Here is a 19,387-nt window from a genome sequence, read left to right on the forward strand (position 1 = left end):
CTGCGATTTGTTTGTATCTTTAGCAAATGAACAGAGCCATTTAATACATTGTATTAAAGTCACTTTACGGTTGCATTAAATTTGGGCGTGGCCAGCAACAAGCTACTCGACTGACTGATAACTTTATATATTATATTTAATGATCAGACAGACAAAATGGCCCATATTTATGTGAAAGACAGAAGAAAAACATGCAGCGTGTTAGTCATCATGCTATGAGCAATGCTATGTTTTGGTGCAGCATGGGGTCAAGGTGGGCAGCACGGTGGTGCGGTGGGTAGCACCGTCGCCTTTCTGTGTAGAGTTTGCACGTTCTCCCGGTGTTTGCGTGGGTTCTCTGGCTTCCTCCCACAGTCCAAAGACGCGCATTAGGTTGATTGGCTTCTCTCCATTGCCCGTAGCTGTGTGTGTGTGTGTCTCTGTGTTGCCCTGCGATGGACTGGCGACCCGTCCACCTGTCTCTCGCCCATAGCCAGCTGGGTTAGGCTCCAGCACCCCCGTGAATAATCGGCTTGGAAAATGGATGGATGGAGTCAAGGTGAGTTCCAGTAACTCTGTAATCATTTATCATCTACAATCAGTCTACACGTGAGCACGTTTAATTTATCACTGCAATTAAACAGCCTTATATGTATAGCTTGGATATCAGTGCTAGATTGCGGCGCTCCCCTTTGATATAAAGCAGCTTTTAGTAATTTCAACACCTGTCTACAAGGCGACAGACAGAGCTCTCACACGTGTTGTTATCCTCTTTTTTTTCTTTCTCATAGTGATATGATACAGCATTGACATTTGAATCTTTCCTATACTTCTTGCTCTTCTGTATGTGGATGCTGTGAAGCATTTAGTTCTTCCATACATGTTTTTTTAGCATCTAACTCATGCCTTCAGCTACAGAAACCATTCAAATATTACAACAAAATGTTCAGCTTTTTAAGGAGATGACTGCGTGTGTTTTCCTTACTACTTATTTATATATATTTTTTAAATATTAACCTTTTTTCAACTTTTTCCTCTATTAAAGAAAATATATTTTCAAATCCTCTCCAGTTTTGTCTTTTTCAACCTCAACTACTTCAGCATACTTTAATCTACAGTAATCATTAGGGGGACACTATTGATACAGTATCCTCGGTTTTCTTTATTCTTATAATTTGGCCCTGTTTTTCGGTCACTTTCATTGTCTCAACATTTCATCGTTAAAACGTTTTTAAACGTGTGTTGACTTTAGGAGATGGGGGCTATTACTTTTCACGTTTTCAGCTTTTCAACTTTTAACGATATTGAACTCTAAGCCCTCATTTTGAAAATGCAAGCGTGGCCACAGTCTTTTGTCCTCAAGCATAAAATTTACACCAGTTGTTCATTGAAGCCTTGGGATTCATAAAATGAATTTATTTTTCTGATAACTATTATGATTTAGCTGAAGTAAGCTTTTTTACAAGGGGTGAAACTCTGCTTTCACAGAGCAGAGTGACCCTGATTTTCCTGCCTTTCGTCTTTATTACAGCATCAACTGAAACAGTTTGATTGACAGGTCAAGCTTCTGATACAGCGTGTTTTCTATGTTTTTTTGCTTTGATTTCTTACCTGTTTCCTTTTGTCAGGTTAGTCTTCATTAGCTTAGCTTTTTGTGATCTGATGTCCCTTGGTCAGCTTTCTAACCTTTGTCAAATTTTTAACGTTTTTTTTTCAATGTTGGTCAACTTTTCAATGTTTTGCAACTTTTTAGTCTTGGTCAACTTTTCAATGTTGAGCAACGTTTTAACGTCGTTATCTCATCACGTCTTTATCTCATCAACAGCTGTAATTTTCACTTTATCAACAGATTTTTTTCCACTATGGTAAATGGTTCCACTAGGTAGTCATACCTGTCTTCCTTCTACTCTAATAATTCGCCTAGCTAAGCTATCAAACCTATGTTTTAGTCTGTACCTGCCTCAAAGTGCAGAGTGTTCCTTAATTTACCCCATAGACTCAAATGTTAATTTTGCCTGACCTTCAAGAGGAACATAGGAGACACATTTTGAAATTGCGAGTGTGGCTACAATCTTCATTCTTTAAACCAAAAATTCTCACCAGCTGCTCATTAAAGCCTACAATTGTGGTTTTGCTAAAACAAGCCTGTTTAGTAGGGGTGAATCTCTGCTTTAACAGAGCAGAATTAGCCGCCTTTTGTCTCCATGACAAGAGCAAACCATATTTTCAGTGTTCAGTCTGCTATTGCTTTGATTTTGCACCTGTTTTTCTTCCTCAGATTTGTCTTTTTATCAGCTTTTCAGCTTGGTCAGCAACAATGTGCCTTGGTCATCTTTTTAATCTTGGTCATCTTTGTTTACGTCTTGTTAATCTTTTATGTCAGCTTTTTTGACATCATCATTTGGCGTCTTTTCTGCAACTCTCTCACATAATTTCTCGAGATAAATTATTATTTTTTGGTTTGTAGTTTATATTTAGTTTGAATACTTGCTTGTACTTTAAGCTGTTCGCCGCTGGCTGAGGCTTTCTTCTTGCTACCATAAAGCTAAAAGGACATTCCAAGCAACTCAAAGAACAGGTTAATAAATAGCATAAGTCAAGGATACAAAACATCTCCACTTTACAGAGCATTCCTTAGAATTCAGTGAAATCGATTCTCAAGAAATGGAAGAAATTTAGCACTTCTAAAGCTACATAGAATAGGCCATTCTGACAAACTTAGTGACCTTAGAAGGAGGAGACTAGTAAGACGGCACTAACATACTATATCGATGATGATGAGGGAGTTTGCTCAGCAGCTGACTATGCAAGGTTTGAAAAGGTAGAGAGTAAACGACAAAAACATAAAACAATGTTGGCGGGCAATCGTTTTCAGTCTGCAAGTGATCTAAAGCTTTTTAAGAAGATTTGTTTTCAGACAATACCCAAAGCATACAGTAAAAACTGCTCTAAATTACTTTATGCACATAAGATGAATGTTCTGGCATGGCTAAGTCACAGCTCAGACCTCAGTCCAATATACGGTTTGTTGCCGGACAGCATGATTTCTGCATAACCTGACAACACTTAGCGTTTTTGTTGTGAAAAAAAAAGCGATAAACAGTGTTTGTTCTGTAGAAACTGAGCTCCTGTTACTAGATGGAACTGTGTGGAACCCTGTCTTGTGTTAGGGCTTGCCTTTGCCTGTACAGCATGTGGTTTCTGAAATTGTTTTGACCCCATGGGAATTAGAGCAAAGCTGAAGGAATGCAGCAGGTGAAATAGATAATGGTGATAACTACCAACACACACACACACACACACACACACACACACACACACACACACACACACACACACACACACACACACACACACACACACTGAAATAAGAGAAGCTAGCAGTGTAGCATGCCACACCTCTTACTGTGGTGCTGCACCACAGTGTGCAAACACCACAGTGTGCAAACATGTTCAGATTGATTGGTGGTTGTGGCACCTGTGGCAAGGCACGTCTGAAAAGTTACAGTTTGGTCAATGATAAAGAACAAGAGCCCTAATAATATAAGGGGTGTTATTTTACATGGCTGACATGCTTACGAGTTACTTTAGGATCACAGTGCTACAAAATGTTCATCTGTTCACTTTTATTTATTGGTTGCCTGTGTACTTCTAAGTGCGCATGATATAACATGGGGTAAAAAAAGTATGTCCGTTTATCTCTAAGCATGCTGTGAAACACTATTAAGTTAACATTAAGTGGATTTTAAGTCCCATCATATTTCTCAATAGAATAATGTAGCCACTGTAGAAAATATGCAGCATAAAAATTATATTTTATGGGCAGGATAACAGGTGCAAAGCCAGGCAGCCCTGGCAAGCTCTAGCTCTGGCACAGTTTGGTAATGAAATCATTTCGAATGCTTCTGCTCATTTTAGAGTGACCCCCTTTTTTATTAAAAAAAAAAAAAACATTTTGCTGTTTTGAATCCTATCTTAACCAAAGGTTTTCACATTTTTTTTGTTTTGTTAGCCTTTGTCTTACACACAGATCTTGTGGGAGAAAGCTAAGATTTATGTTTTGTATATTGGTAGGGCTATGTGAAAAGAAAAGGAAGATTTTAATGAAGTATATTTTTTCCCTAGTGTGCTAGGGATTGTCTTGGATCCCAGTTGAGTTAACCTGTTTTTTTTTAGTGCTAAATTACAGGAGGTAATGTACAATCAAACAGTTGGGGTCTCATAAGAAAAATCCAAACCAATGTATATATGTAACAGCAGTACAGAAGGTCTTAATAGAGTGCTTTTTGATACACACCTGCTTATCCTGCTGAAACTTCATATCTGCATCCAGGCTCCAGATTTAATTTTTTTTTAACTTTTTTTTAACTTTTTTTTTTTAAGGAAAAATTCCATGTTCAAGTCTTCATGTAAAAATAAAACATAAATACAAACTGTGTTCTATGTAGTGCTTTACTTTAGGACACAATCTTTATGGGTTTTTCTTCATTGTTTATTTCCATACAGTTGTAGTGCATTATTACAGTCCTAATTATATCTGGAACGTGTAGAAGGAAAGCAGTGAAATGGTTTGTCTGGTGGTTGAGAAAGAAATTCACTTTTGCAATATGGTCATACTGAAAACTGTGTTTTCATTGCAACTATATGGAGTTCTGTGTGAATCAATCTGTCAATCTCTGAACAGGGCTCAAGACAACAAAGCCAGCTGTCATTCGTATGAGTAAATGTTATTTCAGATTCTCCTGCTGTTGTTTCCAATTTTAAGCCTTTTCTGCTCCAGTGCCAATAGGGGTACATGCATTAAAGATGGCTTCTTTGTTTTTTCGGTGAGCCAGGTTTTATCTTTAGGTGCTCTCTGGGGGCAAAGGTTTCCCTGCTTTTTCTCTTCGGAAGGATAATTTGGAGACTTTATCCATCCATGGCTGGATTTTTTTGTCATATCTGGTAGTTTAGCATGCAGCGTGTTTTGGGTCCAAAGCTATATCGTGATTGACAGTTTTAATTATTCAGGAAGATTATAAAACTATTTTTTGATTGATAGTCTGTTTGTTTTTAATGTGGATTGTTATGAGAATTTGTAATGTCAGCCTTAGGTTTGGACAGTTAAAGTTGATGGAGGGTGGGGAAACAAGAAGGGGGAGAGAGATACACCAAGATCAAAAAAATATTACAACCAACAGCCTAATAATGGTAAAAATAATACATAAAAATGCATTAAAGGGTAAGTAATGTGTAATAACCATAATGTTATTAATACTTCTGTTAATAATGATGATGATAATATTCATATAATACATGCATGCCTATACGTAGACGTGTAAACACATGCCTAACATATTCCTTTTCCCAAATGCCTACAAAATCATACTAATGGTAACAAATAGTAACAGTATTGATGCAGAGTAGGCAGCTGTTCAAGCTTAGTTGGTATCTGTATGTATGTATGTATAGTTGTAGCAGTTAAAAGTGTCAGCCGCTGCCACGATTTGTCGCCATTTGCTCCGCGATCTTACAGCATTTTTGCCTGCGCACAGTGTGTGTTCCAGTCCTCAAAATCTGTAGTTAATATAATGTATAGTTTCTGTCCTGCTTTTTCAGTTCTGTTGAGACAACTGCAGTTTTAAAGAGTTTGAGAACAATTCCTGAGTTGAGTTAACAAGTTTAACCAGTGCTGCGGGGAGGGGATCAAGCTGGTTACAGAGGTTTTTGGGAGCTGAAAGTGGGATACAGGGTCTCAGATGTTGCTTCTGGGATCTTCTGGAGCCACTCTCCCAGTTTGGGAGTTATAGCCCCCAGTGTTCCTATCATCACAGGCACCAATTGTGCCTTCACCTTCCACATCTTTTCTATCTCTTCCCTCAGCCCTGGGTACTTCTCTATCTTCTCGTGCTCTGTCTTCCTGATATTGGTATCACCTAGGAGTGATGTGGAGGATAGCTACAAATACCTTGGAATCCCAGAAGCAAAGCAAATTCCAGAGCTTTCATGGAAGGACAAACCCCTGCACAGTATGTACCACTGGCAGATAGAAGAAGTGGCTGATATTGACAAATTCTACCAGTGGCTGCCGTATGGAGGCACTGATCCTAGCAGCACAGGAGCAGGCTCTGAGTACCAGATCAATAGAGGCTGTGATCTACCATACTAGGCAGGACTCTAGATGCCTCTGAAACAATCCAGCACATAACAGCTGGATGTAAGATGCTAGCAGGCAGGGCATGCCTAGAACGCGTCTGGGGCAGACGCCTTGTGAATATGACATAACTGCAACTGCCAGAATGCTCTTCTGTTCGCTAAAGGTAGACAAGCTGTATCACACAGAACTTACTGTAGATGGTTAAGCCGACGAAAAGTACTGAACATGTTTTGAGCTACATGAGGAAATATGTCAGTTTTTAAAGTAAAGGGAAAGTACACATAGCAGAGTTTATGTTTTAGCTGGACTTTCTGTGGGACATTATGTGCCAAACCTGTGAAAACACAGATACATCTGTACCGCCGTGTTCCCATGTTCAAATTCTTAGTTTTACTTTTTTTTGCACTGAGTTCAGCCAGCGATTTGCTGACTTTGATGTGATTTAAATCAAGATGGTGCCAATGTGTTTGGCCTGCTGTCTGTCTCTGCAAACTTTGATTGTGTTTATGGTGTTATTTTCAATTGTAGTAGCGTGCAAGTCAACTCTCTATTGGTGTATGATCCTTAACCTCCGACTTACCATTTAAAACTTGGCACTATTTGGACATGAGGGATAGAGACCTTTTTTTCCCCCGCTTTTCTCTTATGTACCGGTTAACCTATACCTTGTACCGACGTGACCTTCACCATGCAGAGGGATCTGTGGAAAGTACAGTGGCATACGAGATTAAAAGCCTTTTTGACTCGCTCACCAGACATGATGCATCTGGCTCTCGGCTGCCTGTTGCACGACACCAGCCTTTGGCTCTCTATTCCAACTCGTCCTTTTAAAGAGGTCTTCCCCACTTTGGATCCATATGTGCCTAATATTATTAATATAACAGTCTAAAAAATGGTGTTGTACACACGAGTTCTAAGCATGCAGTGGTGACACCTCTGATTTAGAAGCCTGGTTTAGACTCTGGGAGTAAAACAATTTCTCTATAACCTTAAAAAAGAAAGGGAGTTTAGAGATTGGTCTAAAATTTAAAACCAGTTTAGTTCATTCTTGGATATAGATAGATTCTTGGATTTATAACATTTGTGATGTATTTTATTCTGGATTTAAAACCTCGCACAGTACTGAATTTGCACTGTTGAAGGATTTTAATTACTTTCACCACTGCTTCTGGTCACTGTTGCTTTGGTACTGTTGGACCTTACAGCTGCCTTGATACAGTGGACCATCAGTTGCTCCTGTCTCGCTCTGAGAACTGGGTGGAAATTCTGGAGTGTGTGTTGGATTGGTTTAGGTCTTACTTAACAAAGAGAAGTTTTTGTGTCAATGTTTAGAACTGCACTGTCTTCTGAAGCACCTCTAATGTGGACTTCCTCAATAATCTGTTCTTAGGCCTCTTCCTTTCTCTCTGTATTCACTTCCTCTTGATTCGAGTCTAGGAAAACATGGAATTTCATTCTACTTTTATGCTAATGACAGACAAATTTATGTCCAATTAAAAACCTCCATTCTACCATTTTACCCCAACAGTGTGTTAAAGAAATAAGGGCATGGATGGTAGTGAATGAGGTCAGGACCAAGTGATTTCTCTAAAATTCAGGTTGACCTGGGTTGTTTAAGTTATTTGAAACTTCAACAACAAACCTGGGTGTGAGTTCAGTGGTCAAGCTTAGCTGTTTTAATTTGAGAAAAGTGAAAAGCCTTTTCTTCACTTTGAGATTTAAACCCATGCTTTTATCACAAGTTGTTTAGACTACTTTGTTTGGCTTAGCCACTTGCTCTTAGTCACTTGCTTTACAGCTAGCCCAAAATGCTGCTGGTTGACCTTTAACTGGTACAGTAAGGTTGAGTTGAATATTTTAGTTTTTCACCCAGCTGTAGGTAACCGTTTCTACTCAACTCAGTGTTTGTGCTCAATAAAGTTAATCACAGCCCTTCTGTTGACAGGCACATGATCATGTATTTTCACCTTGGCTGAAGTTTCAGTTGAAAAACACATCTCAAATCTGGTGTTTTCTAAATATAATAAACATGAATTCATTGTCTATTTAACTTTATTAGCAGCATCCTTGTTACACTCCTTGTAACATGCAGAATGCTTGGCCTCCAAGTTGCAAAGCAGTTTAAAAGGCTTTATTGTCTTGTCACTGCACATTATGCAGAGCAGACTTGGCGCATGGGAACAACCTGTCGTAATAGGTCCATCTTTCAAGTGGCACTCTTAGTATTGTCTGCTTTCTTTTTCTTTGTAGTCCTTGTCTCCTCTTCTGTCTCCTCACTTGCTCATTTACACAAACAAACTTTCCAAAGACTTTTGTTTGCTCGCTTGGAGGTTTCAATTTAGTGGTAATGTGTTGTCTTGTTACCAGCCGGAGCAACCTCTTTACGAAGGTGGTTGCAAGTGAGACCAAGATCAAGGCAAGCATCTTGACATGTGTCAAGCATGAATCATAGACAGATTTAGCACAGAGATTCCGGTAATTTTTCAAAGCAAAACATTGTTCAAAATTACAAAAAATAAAATGGAACTTCCATTCCATAAAATGGAAACTTCCATTCCATTCCATGGAATGGTGTTCTTTCACAGCCCAGTACCAATTGACCCATGTACCAGTTTGCGGCCCGGGAGTTGGGGACCGCTGATCTAGAAACTATCCTGATTATAGAATGGTGCTCTACAAGCCTAATTAGACCTGAAGTATAGAGGCTGTATTAGAGCATCTGTCTGTCTGTCTGTCACTTTTTTATATATTAACAACTCACATTACTTGTTTTGCTTTCTCATTTTGCTTTCTCATTTTTACTTATTGTGTCTTACAGAGCTGGCAGATGTTGAGCCGAATGTTTTCCTGAGGCCCTTTCTAGAAGTTGTTCGCTCGGAGGACACCACTGGACCAATCACAGGCCTTGCCCTTACCTCTGTCAACAAGTTCCTTTCTTATGGCCTTATAGGTAAGAAAATGCAATATTTACTTGTGAATTGACTGACTGCAAAAAAAACAACTCCTATTGTGTTGAATGTTGTGGTGGTCTTGTTGACTCGTGTTTTCAGACCCCTTTTACCTACTGCACTCAGCAGATGTTTTCTCATTTACATTTATGGGGATAAATGTGGGTGTTTCTGTGGGCCATGAAGTCGTCTGGGTGTGCTGAAACTGGGGCATGTTATTACAGACGGCCCGCTGCATTGGGGGCTTTTGATTATTATTGGAATAAGTTCAAATCGTTGGCAGCGAGAGTACGGCAATCTACTTGTTTTAGTTTGTTTCACCTACTGTACAGTACCTGTATGTAGTCAACTCAGTGAGCCACTGAGTGTATTTGGTCAAATCAGATGTCACTATAATTCAAGTGTGGATTGATAATGTGTTAAATGTATTATATAAATACTGTATAATGTATTAAATAAATTATTTTCAATTCAATTTTATTTATATAGCGCCAAATCACAACAAGGTTATCTCAAGGCACTTTACAAGGTAAGGTTTAAGACCTTACACAACTAAACTCAACAAATTCCACATACAGCAAGCCTTTAAATTGACTTCAATACACTACACACACACACACTACACACCTAATTGTTTTAACTAAAAAAAAAAACATTTTTACTAATTTGTGGGCTTCATTTAATATCTTAGTAAGATCTAAGTAAACATTAAAAAAAGCAACATTTTATTACAAATTTAAATGAAAACATTAAACACAAAATCATATTAAACAGAAGACACGTTTCTTGTTTATTTTAAATTTAAAATCTGAATTTACCAGACTTGTCCAACAAAGGTTGGAAACCCCTGCCTTTAATCTTGCCTAACCAAAACTAAAAAAAAAAAATATCAGAACTAGTCATGAATTGATTTTTCAGTGTTCAAATTTTAGGAGAAAGCTCGCTTCTATGCAGCTTGAGCATTACAGCAGCTGCTGAACAAAGGTAAAAAAAAAGTGTTTTTCATTTATATAGGGTAGTCCAGGTGGAGGGCATTGACCAGTCCAAAGATAGAAAGTCTGAGACAGATTGCCCAGTTCATCCATCACCACACCCCCCTCCACGATGACTGCCACTGTGGATGAGTTGAGATGAGGATTTTGTGGATTCCCACTGGTGTTTCACTGTATGAGTTTCCGGTGATATTTTTGGTCAATTAGCTTATATGGGTACATGTACACCGCTAACAAACGCCCTCGTAAAAAAAAAGTAAATGCGTTTTGCAGTTGACATTTTAATATTCAAAAATGGCAATTAAATGACCAGTTTCATTAATTAAAGTAAAAGTCTAATAAGCTGCATTTTATCTTCTCATGGTTTGGCGTCTTTATTCAAATGTGACAACAAACAGCCATAATGCATTGCATGATCTTGTCACCACACTCTAAAAATGTCATGTAACTCAAAGGTCTGGCTCTGCTCAGGTACAGAGAAAACCAGGAAGCACTAGTTGTAGTCTGTGAGCCCATAGTAAGCTGCCAGGGCAGCTGAAAATGATGTGTTTTACGTCATCTTCAGCTGCCCTGGCGGATTGATGTAAAGTAATTAATGGTAAATGCGAACTTATATAGCCCATTTAAACATCCCTCTGGGATCCAAAGCGCTTTACACAACTTCTCATTTACCCATTCACTTTAACACTCATACACTGATGCCAGCAGCTGCCAGTGACTTACAAGAATTTAATAAACATAAAAATGATTCATCTTACAAAACAAACATACGGTAGTTCTAACTCATTTGAGAACCCCACTCTGAGTCTTTCTCACCCAGACTCTAAAACTCAGAAGCCAGTTGTGTTTTGTATTATTTACCATCCTCCTGCTGTATATTCATTCACATTGAGTTCTTTACTGAATTTTCTGAATTCTTATCTGACTTAGTTCTTAGCACAGATAAAGTCATTGTAGCAGGACACTTCAACCGCTTATTTCAGAGCCGGGTCGTGGGGGCAGCAGTCTAAGCGGAGCGTTCCAAACTTTCCTCTGCCCGCACACTTCCTCCAGCCTTTTCTGGTGGGACCCCAAGGCATTCCCAGGCCAGCCGAGAGACATAGTTCCTCCAGTGTGTCCTGGGTCTTCCTCTAGGCCTCCTACCGGTGGGACATGCCCGGAACACCTCCACAGGGAGCGCCCAGCCACCCTATGGAGGTAGCTCAGGTAGCTCATTTCGGCCGCTTTTATCCGTTATCTTGCCCTTTCGATCATGACCCAAAGCTCATGACCATAGGTGAGGGTGGGAGTGTAGATTGACTGGTAAATTGAGAGCTTCGCCTTTCGGCTCAGCTCCCTCTTCACCACGATGGACAGGTACACCGACCGCATTACTGCAGCCGCTGCACCGATAAGTCTGTCAATCTCATGCTCCTTCCTTCCCTTACTCGTGAACAAGACCCCAAGATTCTTAAACTCCTCCACTTGGGGCAGGAACTCTCCTCCAACCTGGAGAGAGCAAGCCACCTTTTTCCGGTCTAAAACCATGGCCTCAGATTTGGAGGAGCTTCACACTCAGCTGCAAACCGCCCCCAGCGCACGCTGGAGGTCCTGGCCCAATGAAGCAAAGAGGATAACATAATCTGCAAAAGGCAGAGACACAATCCTGTGGTCCCCAAACCAGACCCCCTCCGGCCCTGGCTGTGCCTAAAAATTCTGTCCATAAAAATAATCAACAAAACCTGTGACAAGGGGCAGCCCTGCCGAAGTCCAACATGCACCGGGAACAGTTTTGACTTACTGCTGGCAATGCGAACCAAGCTCCTGCTCCGGTTGTACAGAGACCGGTTGTCCAGTCCAGAGGAACTTCCCCCCTCGTCTAGGCGATGTTGCAGAGGCATGTCATCCAAGACAGCTCCACAACATCCAGAGACTTGAGGTACTCGGGACGGATCTCATCCACCCCCGCTGCTCTGCCACCGAGGAGCTTACAAATTACCTTGGTGACCTCAGCCTGGGTGATGGGCAAGTCCACCTCTGAGTCCCCTGCCTCTGCTTCCTCAGCAGAAGGTGTGTCAAATGGGTTGAGGAGATCCTCAAAGTACTCCTTCCACTGTCTGATAACATCCCCAGACGAGGTCAACAGCTCCCCACCTCCAATGAAAACAGAGTTAGTGAATGACTGCTTCCCCCTCCTGAGGTCGTTGATAGGTTTGCCAGAATCTCTTCAAGGCCGAACGATAGCCCTCCTCCATGGCCTCCCCGAACTCCTCCCAGGCCTGAGTTTTTACCTCTGCAACGGCACGCGCTTCAGCACGCTTTGCCTGTCGGTACCCATCAGCTGCCTCAAGAGTCCCACAGGTGAACCAGACCTGATGGAACTTCTTCTTCGTCCATCGGGTTCGGGGATTACAACCACTACGGGCACCAGAGACCCTGCGTCTACAGCTCTGAACGGCCGTGTTAACAATGGAGGCAGAGAACATGGTCCACCAAGACTCTATGTCTCGAAACTCCCTCGGAATCTGGTCGAAGCTCTCCCGGAGGTGAGTTAAAGGTCCGTCTGACAGAGGGTTCAGCCAGACGTTCCCAACAGACCTCACAATACGTTTGGGCCTGCCAAGTCGTTCCAGACTCCTTCCCTGCCTGCGGATCCTACTCACCACCAGATGGTGATCAGTTTACAGTTTAGCCCCTCTCTTCTCAAAACATATGGCCAAAGGTCAGGTGAAACGACTATGAAGTCTATTATTGACCTTCGGCCTAGGGTTGGACATTCCCTCCAGAGACTCCAAGACGGTACTTTATTTGTTGAAGTGGTTACACTTCGGCTGGCGCAAGATACGTCTAACTGGCAGATTCACATTTAATTTAATTTATTGATTTATATAATACGCAACTTGATTAGCTGCTAACGCTAATACTAATGGTTGCAAATTAGCAGCCTGAATTAATACAACAGAATATTCATAACACGACTACAGCTTGTTTGGGAGCATAGCTTGATAAACTAATATAAACTAATTTTTACATGTTTTTTTCTTTCTCGTTCTTCTGCTGTGAAAATATTTTTTCTATAATGGGATCTTCAGCCGCAGCTTATATTTTGCTGTATTTGTCTGTAATTAAGTGCCAATGTAGGAACAGTGAATGAATTCATAAAAAACTTAAGAACATTTTACTATCTAAAGATTAATCACAATGTACTGTACCTCGGAACTCTGGTTTACAAACATAGTTTTGTTTCTAAATATATATTGACCTAAAATTTTTTAATTGCTTTTAGTAAGGTGTATGATATATCAAGTGCTAATATATAACTAATAGAAATGTAGTTATTGTTTTTTTCAGTACTATGTCTGTGTGTATCTCAGGTTGTTGCAGGTATCTAGCCTAGGAGTCTTGTCAGCTGGTGCTGGGGACTTCTAGGGCGAAGAGTCCGAGTCATCCCACCTTCCCTGGTCTGGATCAGGGCAGTGTTTCCTGAGGGACAAGGCACCTATGTTGGACTTAGACCACCTGTGAAATACCTAAATTATTGTTTTTTTGGCAATACCTCAATAAAAGCTGAAATATTGTAAAACATTTGTCTGTTTTCCCTCATTAGGTATATACATACAAAAATACTTCAGTGAAACAGCAATAGTCAAAGCCAACTTTATTTTTAACCAATGCACCAGCACTATAATGCTGGATAAGTTACCGTCACAGTTCAATTTGCAGACCACAAAATGAACGTGTAGGATTCATAGTTATGTTGAAAGCATAGTTTCTGGAGTGGAACAGGTACAGTCATGGGCAGTTGGCTGGGGAGATGTGAGGATCTTTTTTGTCTTCACGGGCAGACAGACATTGGAAGGAGTGCAGCTGCTGTACAGATGGAGGCTGCAGCTGTTTTCCTTGACACCATTCTAGAAGGTATAAAGAATAGAATAGATGACCAGTATTTTCTATGTATCTCACAACCTTTACAGATATAAACAATAAATAGAGGTGGTTAGATCAGTTTTAATGGTGTGTGGAGCAAACATGTTTTCAACTTATTTTATAATGCTGCTTTGTTAAATCTTAGCATGACATTAATGACCTCCTTTCTGTCAGGTTGCTCGAATTCTGCTCAGAGGGCCAGTGGTACAGGGATGTTTACAAGATCCTCCATAGAACAGCAGGACTTTATTGAAGATGGTATCCATTACATTTTCCACATTATCTGCACCATAACACTAGAGTTACAAATTACCCGTCAACAGACTAAAATATCAAAATAAGTTAACCAACTGCATACAGAGTAAATACATAGACAATAATATAGATCAGATTATAAATACCACAACTACTGAAATGTGAAATGCAAAATCTCTGTCAAATAAAACTGCATATTGGCCAACAAATGATTATACTGCTGTTAAATGTACATACCTTTGCTCCTGAGGTCAGCAACAACTCTTCTACATGGTAGCCGTGTGTCCACAGCCTGCAGTGATGTGTCAGTTTGAGAAGCAACCTCCTCGCGTTTCGGTAGCTGGTTACAACAACAAACATGTTAGACTTAGAACTTGCAATAACCTAAATTCACGGGTCTACTCGGGCTACAACATACACACGACAGGGTCGGTAGTAATTAGAAACACAGCTCTCACAACTTACTAGCGCTAGCCGCTAACGCTGTGCTACCATCGCGCTAGCAGCTACAATGTTAGCTGAGTGAATGACCTCAGTACCATACATCACACGATTCGAACCGGACAAATGCTGGAGAGGCTTGGACTCATCCAAATTGCGTGTCAGCACCTTGCAACACTGTCTCTCTCTTTCACAGTAGCTGTTAGATTCAACGGTTCTTGCAATTAGCATTCCTTACACAGGAGGGAAGCTACATTATAAACAGAGAAACTTCTGGAGTACATACATCAAATAAGAATCAAGCATGTACTTACGTTTGGGGAAGCAGCAGGTGGATAACGTCTTGAGGAACAGGGCGCTTCTTCAACCTGAGTGACTACTTCTTTTGTCTTTTAAATGGCGGGTGGCAACCAACTGAATGGTGCATTAGCGCCACCTCCTATGGTAGACTGCGCAGTGAGTGACTTCTTCTTCTTGTCTGTGACTGGAGGGACTGAAACGAAATGTTTCAGGTACATTTAGGGGTCCAGGTTTGTCTGGGGGGGGGGGGGGGGCGAAGCTGGTTCTGTGATTGGTCAAAGCGAATGCAGACGTATCCAGTCCGCCAAATTTGAAACAATGCGAAGCGAACCGGACTGGATAAACTCTCAAAAATGTGAAATAAGTACTTCTAACACACCAGGAGTGTCTTAAGTGTCAAATAAACATACCAGAATACCCAAAAAGTGAATTTTGCATGTGCAGGCACCTTTAACAGTCTTGAATCGTCAGTTCTTTTGTCCCGGGTTTGAATTTCCGGTAAATAAATATGTTTTACGAAGCGTCCACAGTCTGTGGCGTTCTCGTGTGCTCTGGGAGAGCGTTCCACAGACTAGGTGCAGCTGAGCGAATTGTCCGATCTCCTCTTGAGTTTTGTCTTCGGCTATATAAGTGTAAAACTTATTATAAATACTATATACTATATATACTAATTATGTTATATAATATCCTCTACAAGTCAGCAGTGGTTGTCTGCCAGACTTGTGTCAAATACCATAAGAAGAGCATTTAAAAAAATGAAGTGAAAGGTTTTGGCGTCCTACAGCCTATGTAGGTGCATCTGATCATCCTGCCCGATCTCCCATGGAGCTTTTTCTTTGTTTCAGAGCTAAAGTATTTTACACCAATTGACTGAGTGGTGACGATAAGTTAATGTCTCTGTGCTAATACGGAGTAGGGGAAAGGTATGTGAAGTTTGCTTTAGCGACTGAATCAACATCAGATGCCGTGTTTACAGCCCAGAGCGAGTTCCAAATCCACTTTGTTGCCTGTGTAAGAAAAGTTATGTTTATGGTTTATGCTGCAGAGCAGAAGGAGTTAGTTTTGTTTTCATCCAGTATGTTCCAATAGTTTGATTTCCCCTTGTTTCTTTTTTTTTTTCCTCAAAACGAGAAAACGGAAAATGGCTTCAAATCCAATTTCAGGTCTAGTTTTGAAAACACAGTTTTCAGCTCGTTGATTCCTTTTTGACACGGTGCTGTGATTAAATTCCATTTTTCACTTAAGAGAAACAAGGAAACTGATCCTTGTATTTTATTTTCTGGACAACTTAACCAGAAAACGGCTTGATTTCAACAGATGTTGTCTGAAAAAGAAAATATAAATCCATTACATGTACTTAAGTTGCTCTTGAGCACCGGCTTCCTGACGTTGTTGTACTGTGTTTCAAAATAAGAGTCTTACTTTCTTGCGTGTTCAGACACATTAACAGGTCCTCTGGTTCTAAAACGACTCGTTTTACCAGCTTTTATTCTGGAAGGGGAAATCAAACTGTACACGGACAGTTTTCTTGTTTCTCTTTCTAAAAGTGACAAACGGCATTTAATCAAAGCATTGTTTTAAAAACGAATAAAGAAGCTGAAAACAGGGTTTTCAAAACCAAACAAATAAATGGATTTAAAGCCGTTTCCCGTTTTCTCGTTTTGAGAAAAGAAAACGGAAAGCGAGAAACGACTTATCTCGTTTTCCAAGCTTTACTCTGGTGGGGAAATCAAACTTAACTAAACGTACACAGACTCGATACACCCGGCAGTACTTAAACACAAGGACATACTGTATAAAGACAGCAGCAACTTCAGCAATTGACAACAAACACTAGTGCGCATTGACAACTTGATCTAAGTCATCTGCCTATGAATAAGTGGCTCCTCAGCACCAAATCGTCGCCACTTCCCCGATTCTCTCGTTGCCTGCATTTGCATTTCATTCAGAGTTAGAGCAAACTATAGGTCATTGCAGTCTGAGTAAATTTTAAGAGTTTGGTTTATCCACCAACTTAAAGGCTGCTATAACGAGGAAACAAATTATTTTTTCCTTCTCTGTTTTTTCTCAGAACGAAAAATCAGCTTTTTGGTCAGCCCCTATTGAAAAAAAATCGAACTCCGTGCCTTGTATCGAGAAAACAACAACACTCGAATTCCGTCTGACGCTCGTATCAAGAAAAACTAAAATCCAATTTGTTTTGTATTTTTTCTTCGTGACCAACAAACCAGAAGACAAGTACAGATATACACTTAAAATAAATTTATGACACAGATTGATGAATAAATAAAGATTCTTATTTTACGTTATTATACTTATATTGTCGTATTGGATTGGCTGGAGGAGGGACTGTGTCTCTCGGCTGGCCTGGGAACTGTGTAAAGACATCAGCAGCTTCCGCAATTGACAACAAACACTAAGTGCACTAGCGAGCAAAGACGCATAATAATCTATAATATTTAAAAATGAACTACTCTAAATTTAATGATACAATAACATGACATCGTTTTTTGTGCTTAATGTGCAGACACAGAAAGAAATGAACAGTTGGATCTCACATCTTTGCGCCACCTGTTGGTTAAAACGAGACTAGCACCCTGATTTTTTTAGTCCGGGACGCACCCGTTGCGCGGTGGCAATGCGACACACTGCAGTAAAAAAGGTGGTCGCTTTGAAGTGCTACGACTGTACCTGGACCTGCTGCAGTTTGCGTACCTGGCTGGGCATAGGAGTAGAGGACACAGTCATCTTCCTCCTACATTAAACTCTTAGAAAGTTCCACTGTTACTGTCAAATTATAATTAATTACACTTAAAGGCTTGCTGTATGTGGGTATGTTGGGTTTAGTTGTGTAAACCTTACCTTGCATAGAGTGCCTACAGATAACCTTGTTGTAACTTGATGCTATATAAATAAAATTTAATTGAATAATTTCTCTGCATAAAAAATATGGAGGAATCTGAGTATCCCTTCCTTCTTAAATACTACTTGACTTGTTTTTGGTCAACCCCCATTGAAAATTGGAGGAAGTGTTCCTTTAAGCTTTTTTCCGCAAACAATTGTTTTGTTTTTTTTGTTTGAATTTTAAGGCTTTTGATTGTCCTGCAATTGTTTTCAGATGCGACCCACGAAGCAGCAGCAGAGGCCATTGAGAACATGGCGGATGCAGTCACGCATGCTAGATTTGTGGGAACAGACCCTGCTAGTGATGAAGTTGTTCTGATGAAGATTCTCCAGGTACAGTTACAGATTGCCTTATTTTACCAGTTGGTAACCACTGTGGTCCTCACCTGATGAAGTTGATAAGGAGCAAGACCAATCGTATCTCATTCCCTGTTCATTTTTTAGGTCCTAAGAACTCTTTTGCTGACACCAGTCGGTGCCCATCTGACTAACGAGTCTGTTTGTGAAATCATGCAGTCTTGCTTCAGGATTTGCTTTGAAATGCGCCTAAGTGGTAAGTTACATCAAATATGTTATTTATTTATACTTTAGTCATATCTAGAGTCTAAAGATCAAGTAAGTAGTAAATATAATACTTCTTTCTTACTAAATACAACATTTTAACATAGTTTCAGGTTACATTTGGATGGCATGACTATGTTAAGTGATTTGCAGCCTTGCAGATTTAACCCATTACATTATAAGCTGTAAAATGCATAAAATGCAAGAAAGAAAGTATTTGTTTATTCAGTATTATTTATATTCTATGTATAATTTGTAAGTGTTTAGACTTAAGAGTTTTTCTTTATGATACATCACTTGGCATTCTACATAGGCATCACTACATTTACAACATTCATCTCAGCAGGTTTTCAGATGAAGGAAAGTGAATTTAGATTCAGTTCAATTGTATAGTCACACCTAGTAGTTATTATTAAACAATACAATAAACCCCAAATAGAAGTGTGACTTATATTGTTTTTTCATTCATTTATTCCTTTTTATAAAATACATATTATATATCAATATAAAAACTCTTCTTGGTTCAGAAGAGTCTTGAAGGGCCTGTAATCTGCCAGATCTTATTCTAAGCTTCACGTGTTATTGTAACTTTCTCACCAATTTAAACTTGTTTTAGAAGTTTGTCCTAATTTGTTTCTTTCTAGCTGTCACTGATTTTTATTTCTAAGGCAGTTCCTCTGTTTTAGAGCTCCTCAGGAAGTCCGCTGAACACACACTTGCTGACATGGTCCAGCTACTGTTCTCCAGGTAATTAAACTGGGCAAGTGGTGGAGGGGTGGAGATTTAAATATGATTTAAGTTGATAGTAAGTAGCAACCTGTTAGCACAGGAGAAATTAATGCTGGACTGCTGTGTACTTCTTTTTTTTTCTTCTTAATTTAATTATTAACCACTCTAAGCTAATAATTGTCCTGATACACTATGCACTGGGTCAATGAGCGAGTTATTTCCATTTCAGCATTGCT

At 39.9% G+C, this 19,387-nt stretch overlaps 1 protein-coding gene across 4 annotated transcripts in view; it reads left to right on the forward strand.

Annotated features, from left to right (window-relative positions):
* gbf1 (golgi brefeldin A resistant guanine nucleotide exchange factor 1) overlaps window positions 1-19,387 on the forward strand; it is a 96,966-nt gene that overhangs the window by 33,970 nt on the left and 43,609 nt on the right. For 2 of the 4 annotated variants that reach the window (XM_029127614.2, XM_029127615.2), the window contains exons 4-7: window positions 8,934-9,065; window positions 18,076-18,194; window positions 18,306-18,414; window positions 19,091-19,169. In XM_029127614.2, the coding sequence (XP_028983447.1) occupies window positions 8,934-9,065; window positions 18,076-18,194; window positions 18,306-18,414; window positions 19,091-19,169 (439 nt within the window). The remainder of the gene's footprint in view (window positions 1-8,933; window positions 9,066-18,075; window positions 18,195-18,305; window positions 18,415-19,090; window positions 19,170-19,387) is intronic. The other 2 variants (XM_029127616.2, XM_029127617.2) reach the window with 1 other exon arrangement.

This window comes from Betta splendens, chromosome 15 (genome assembly GCF_900634795.4).
Source record: "Betta splendens chromosome 15, fBetSpl5.4, whole genome shotgun sequence".
In the NCBI taxonomy this organism is placed as follows: domain Eukaryota; kingdom Metazoa; phylum Chordata; class Actinopteri; order Anabantiformes; family Osphronemidae; genus Betta; species Betta splendens.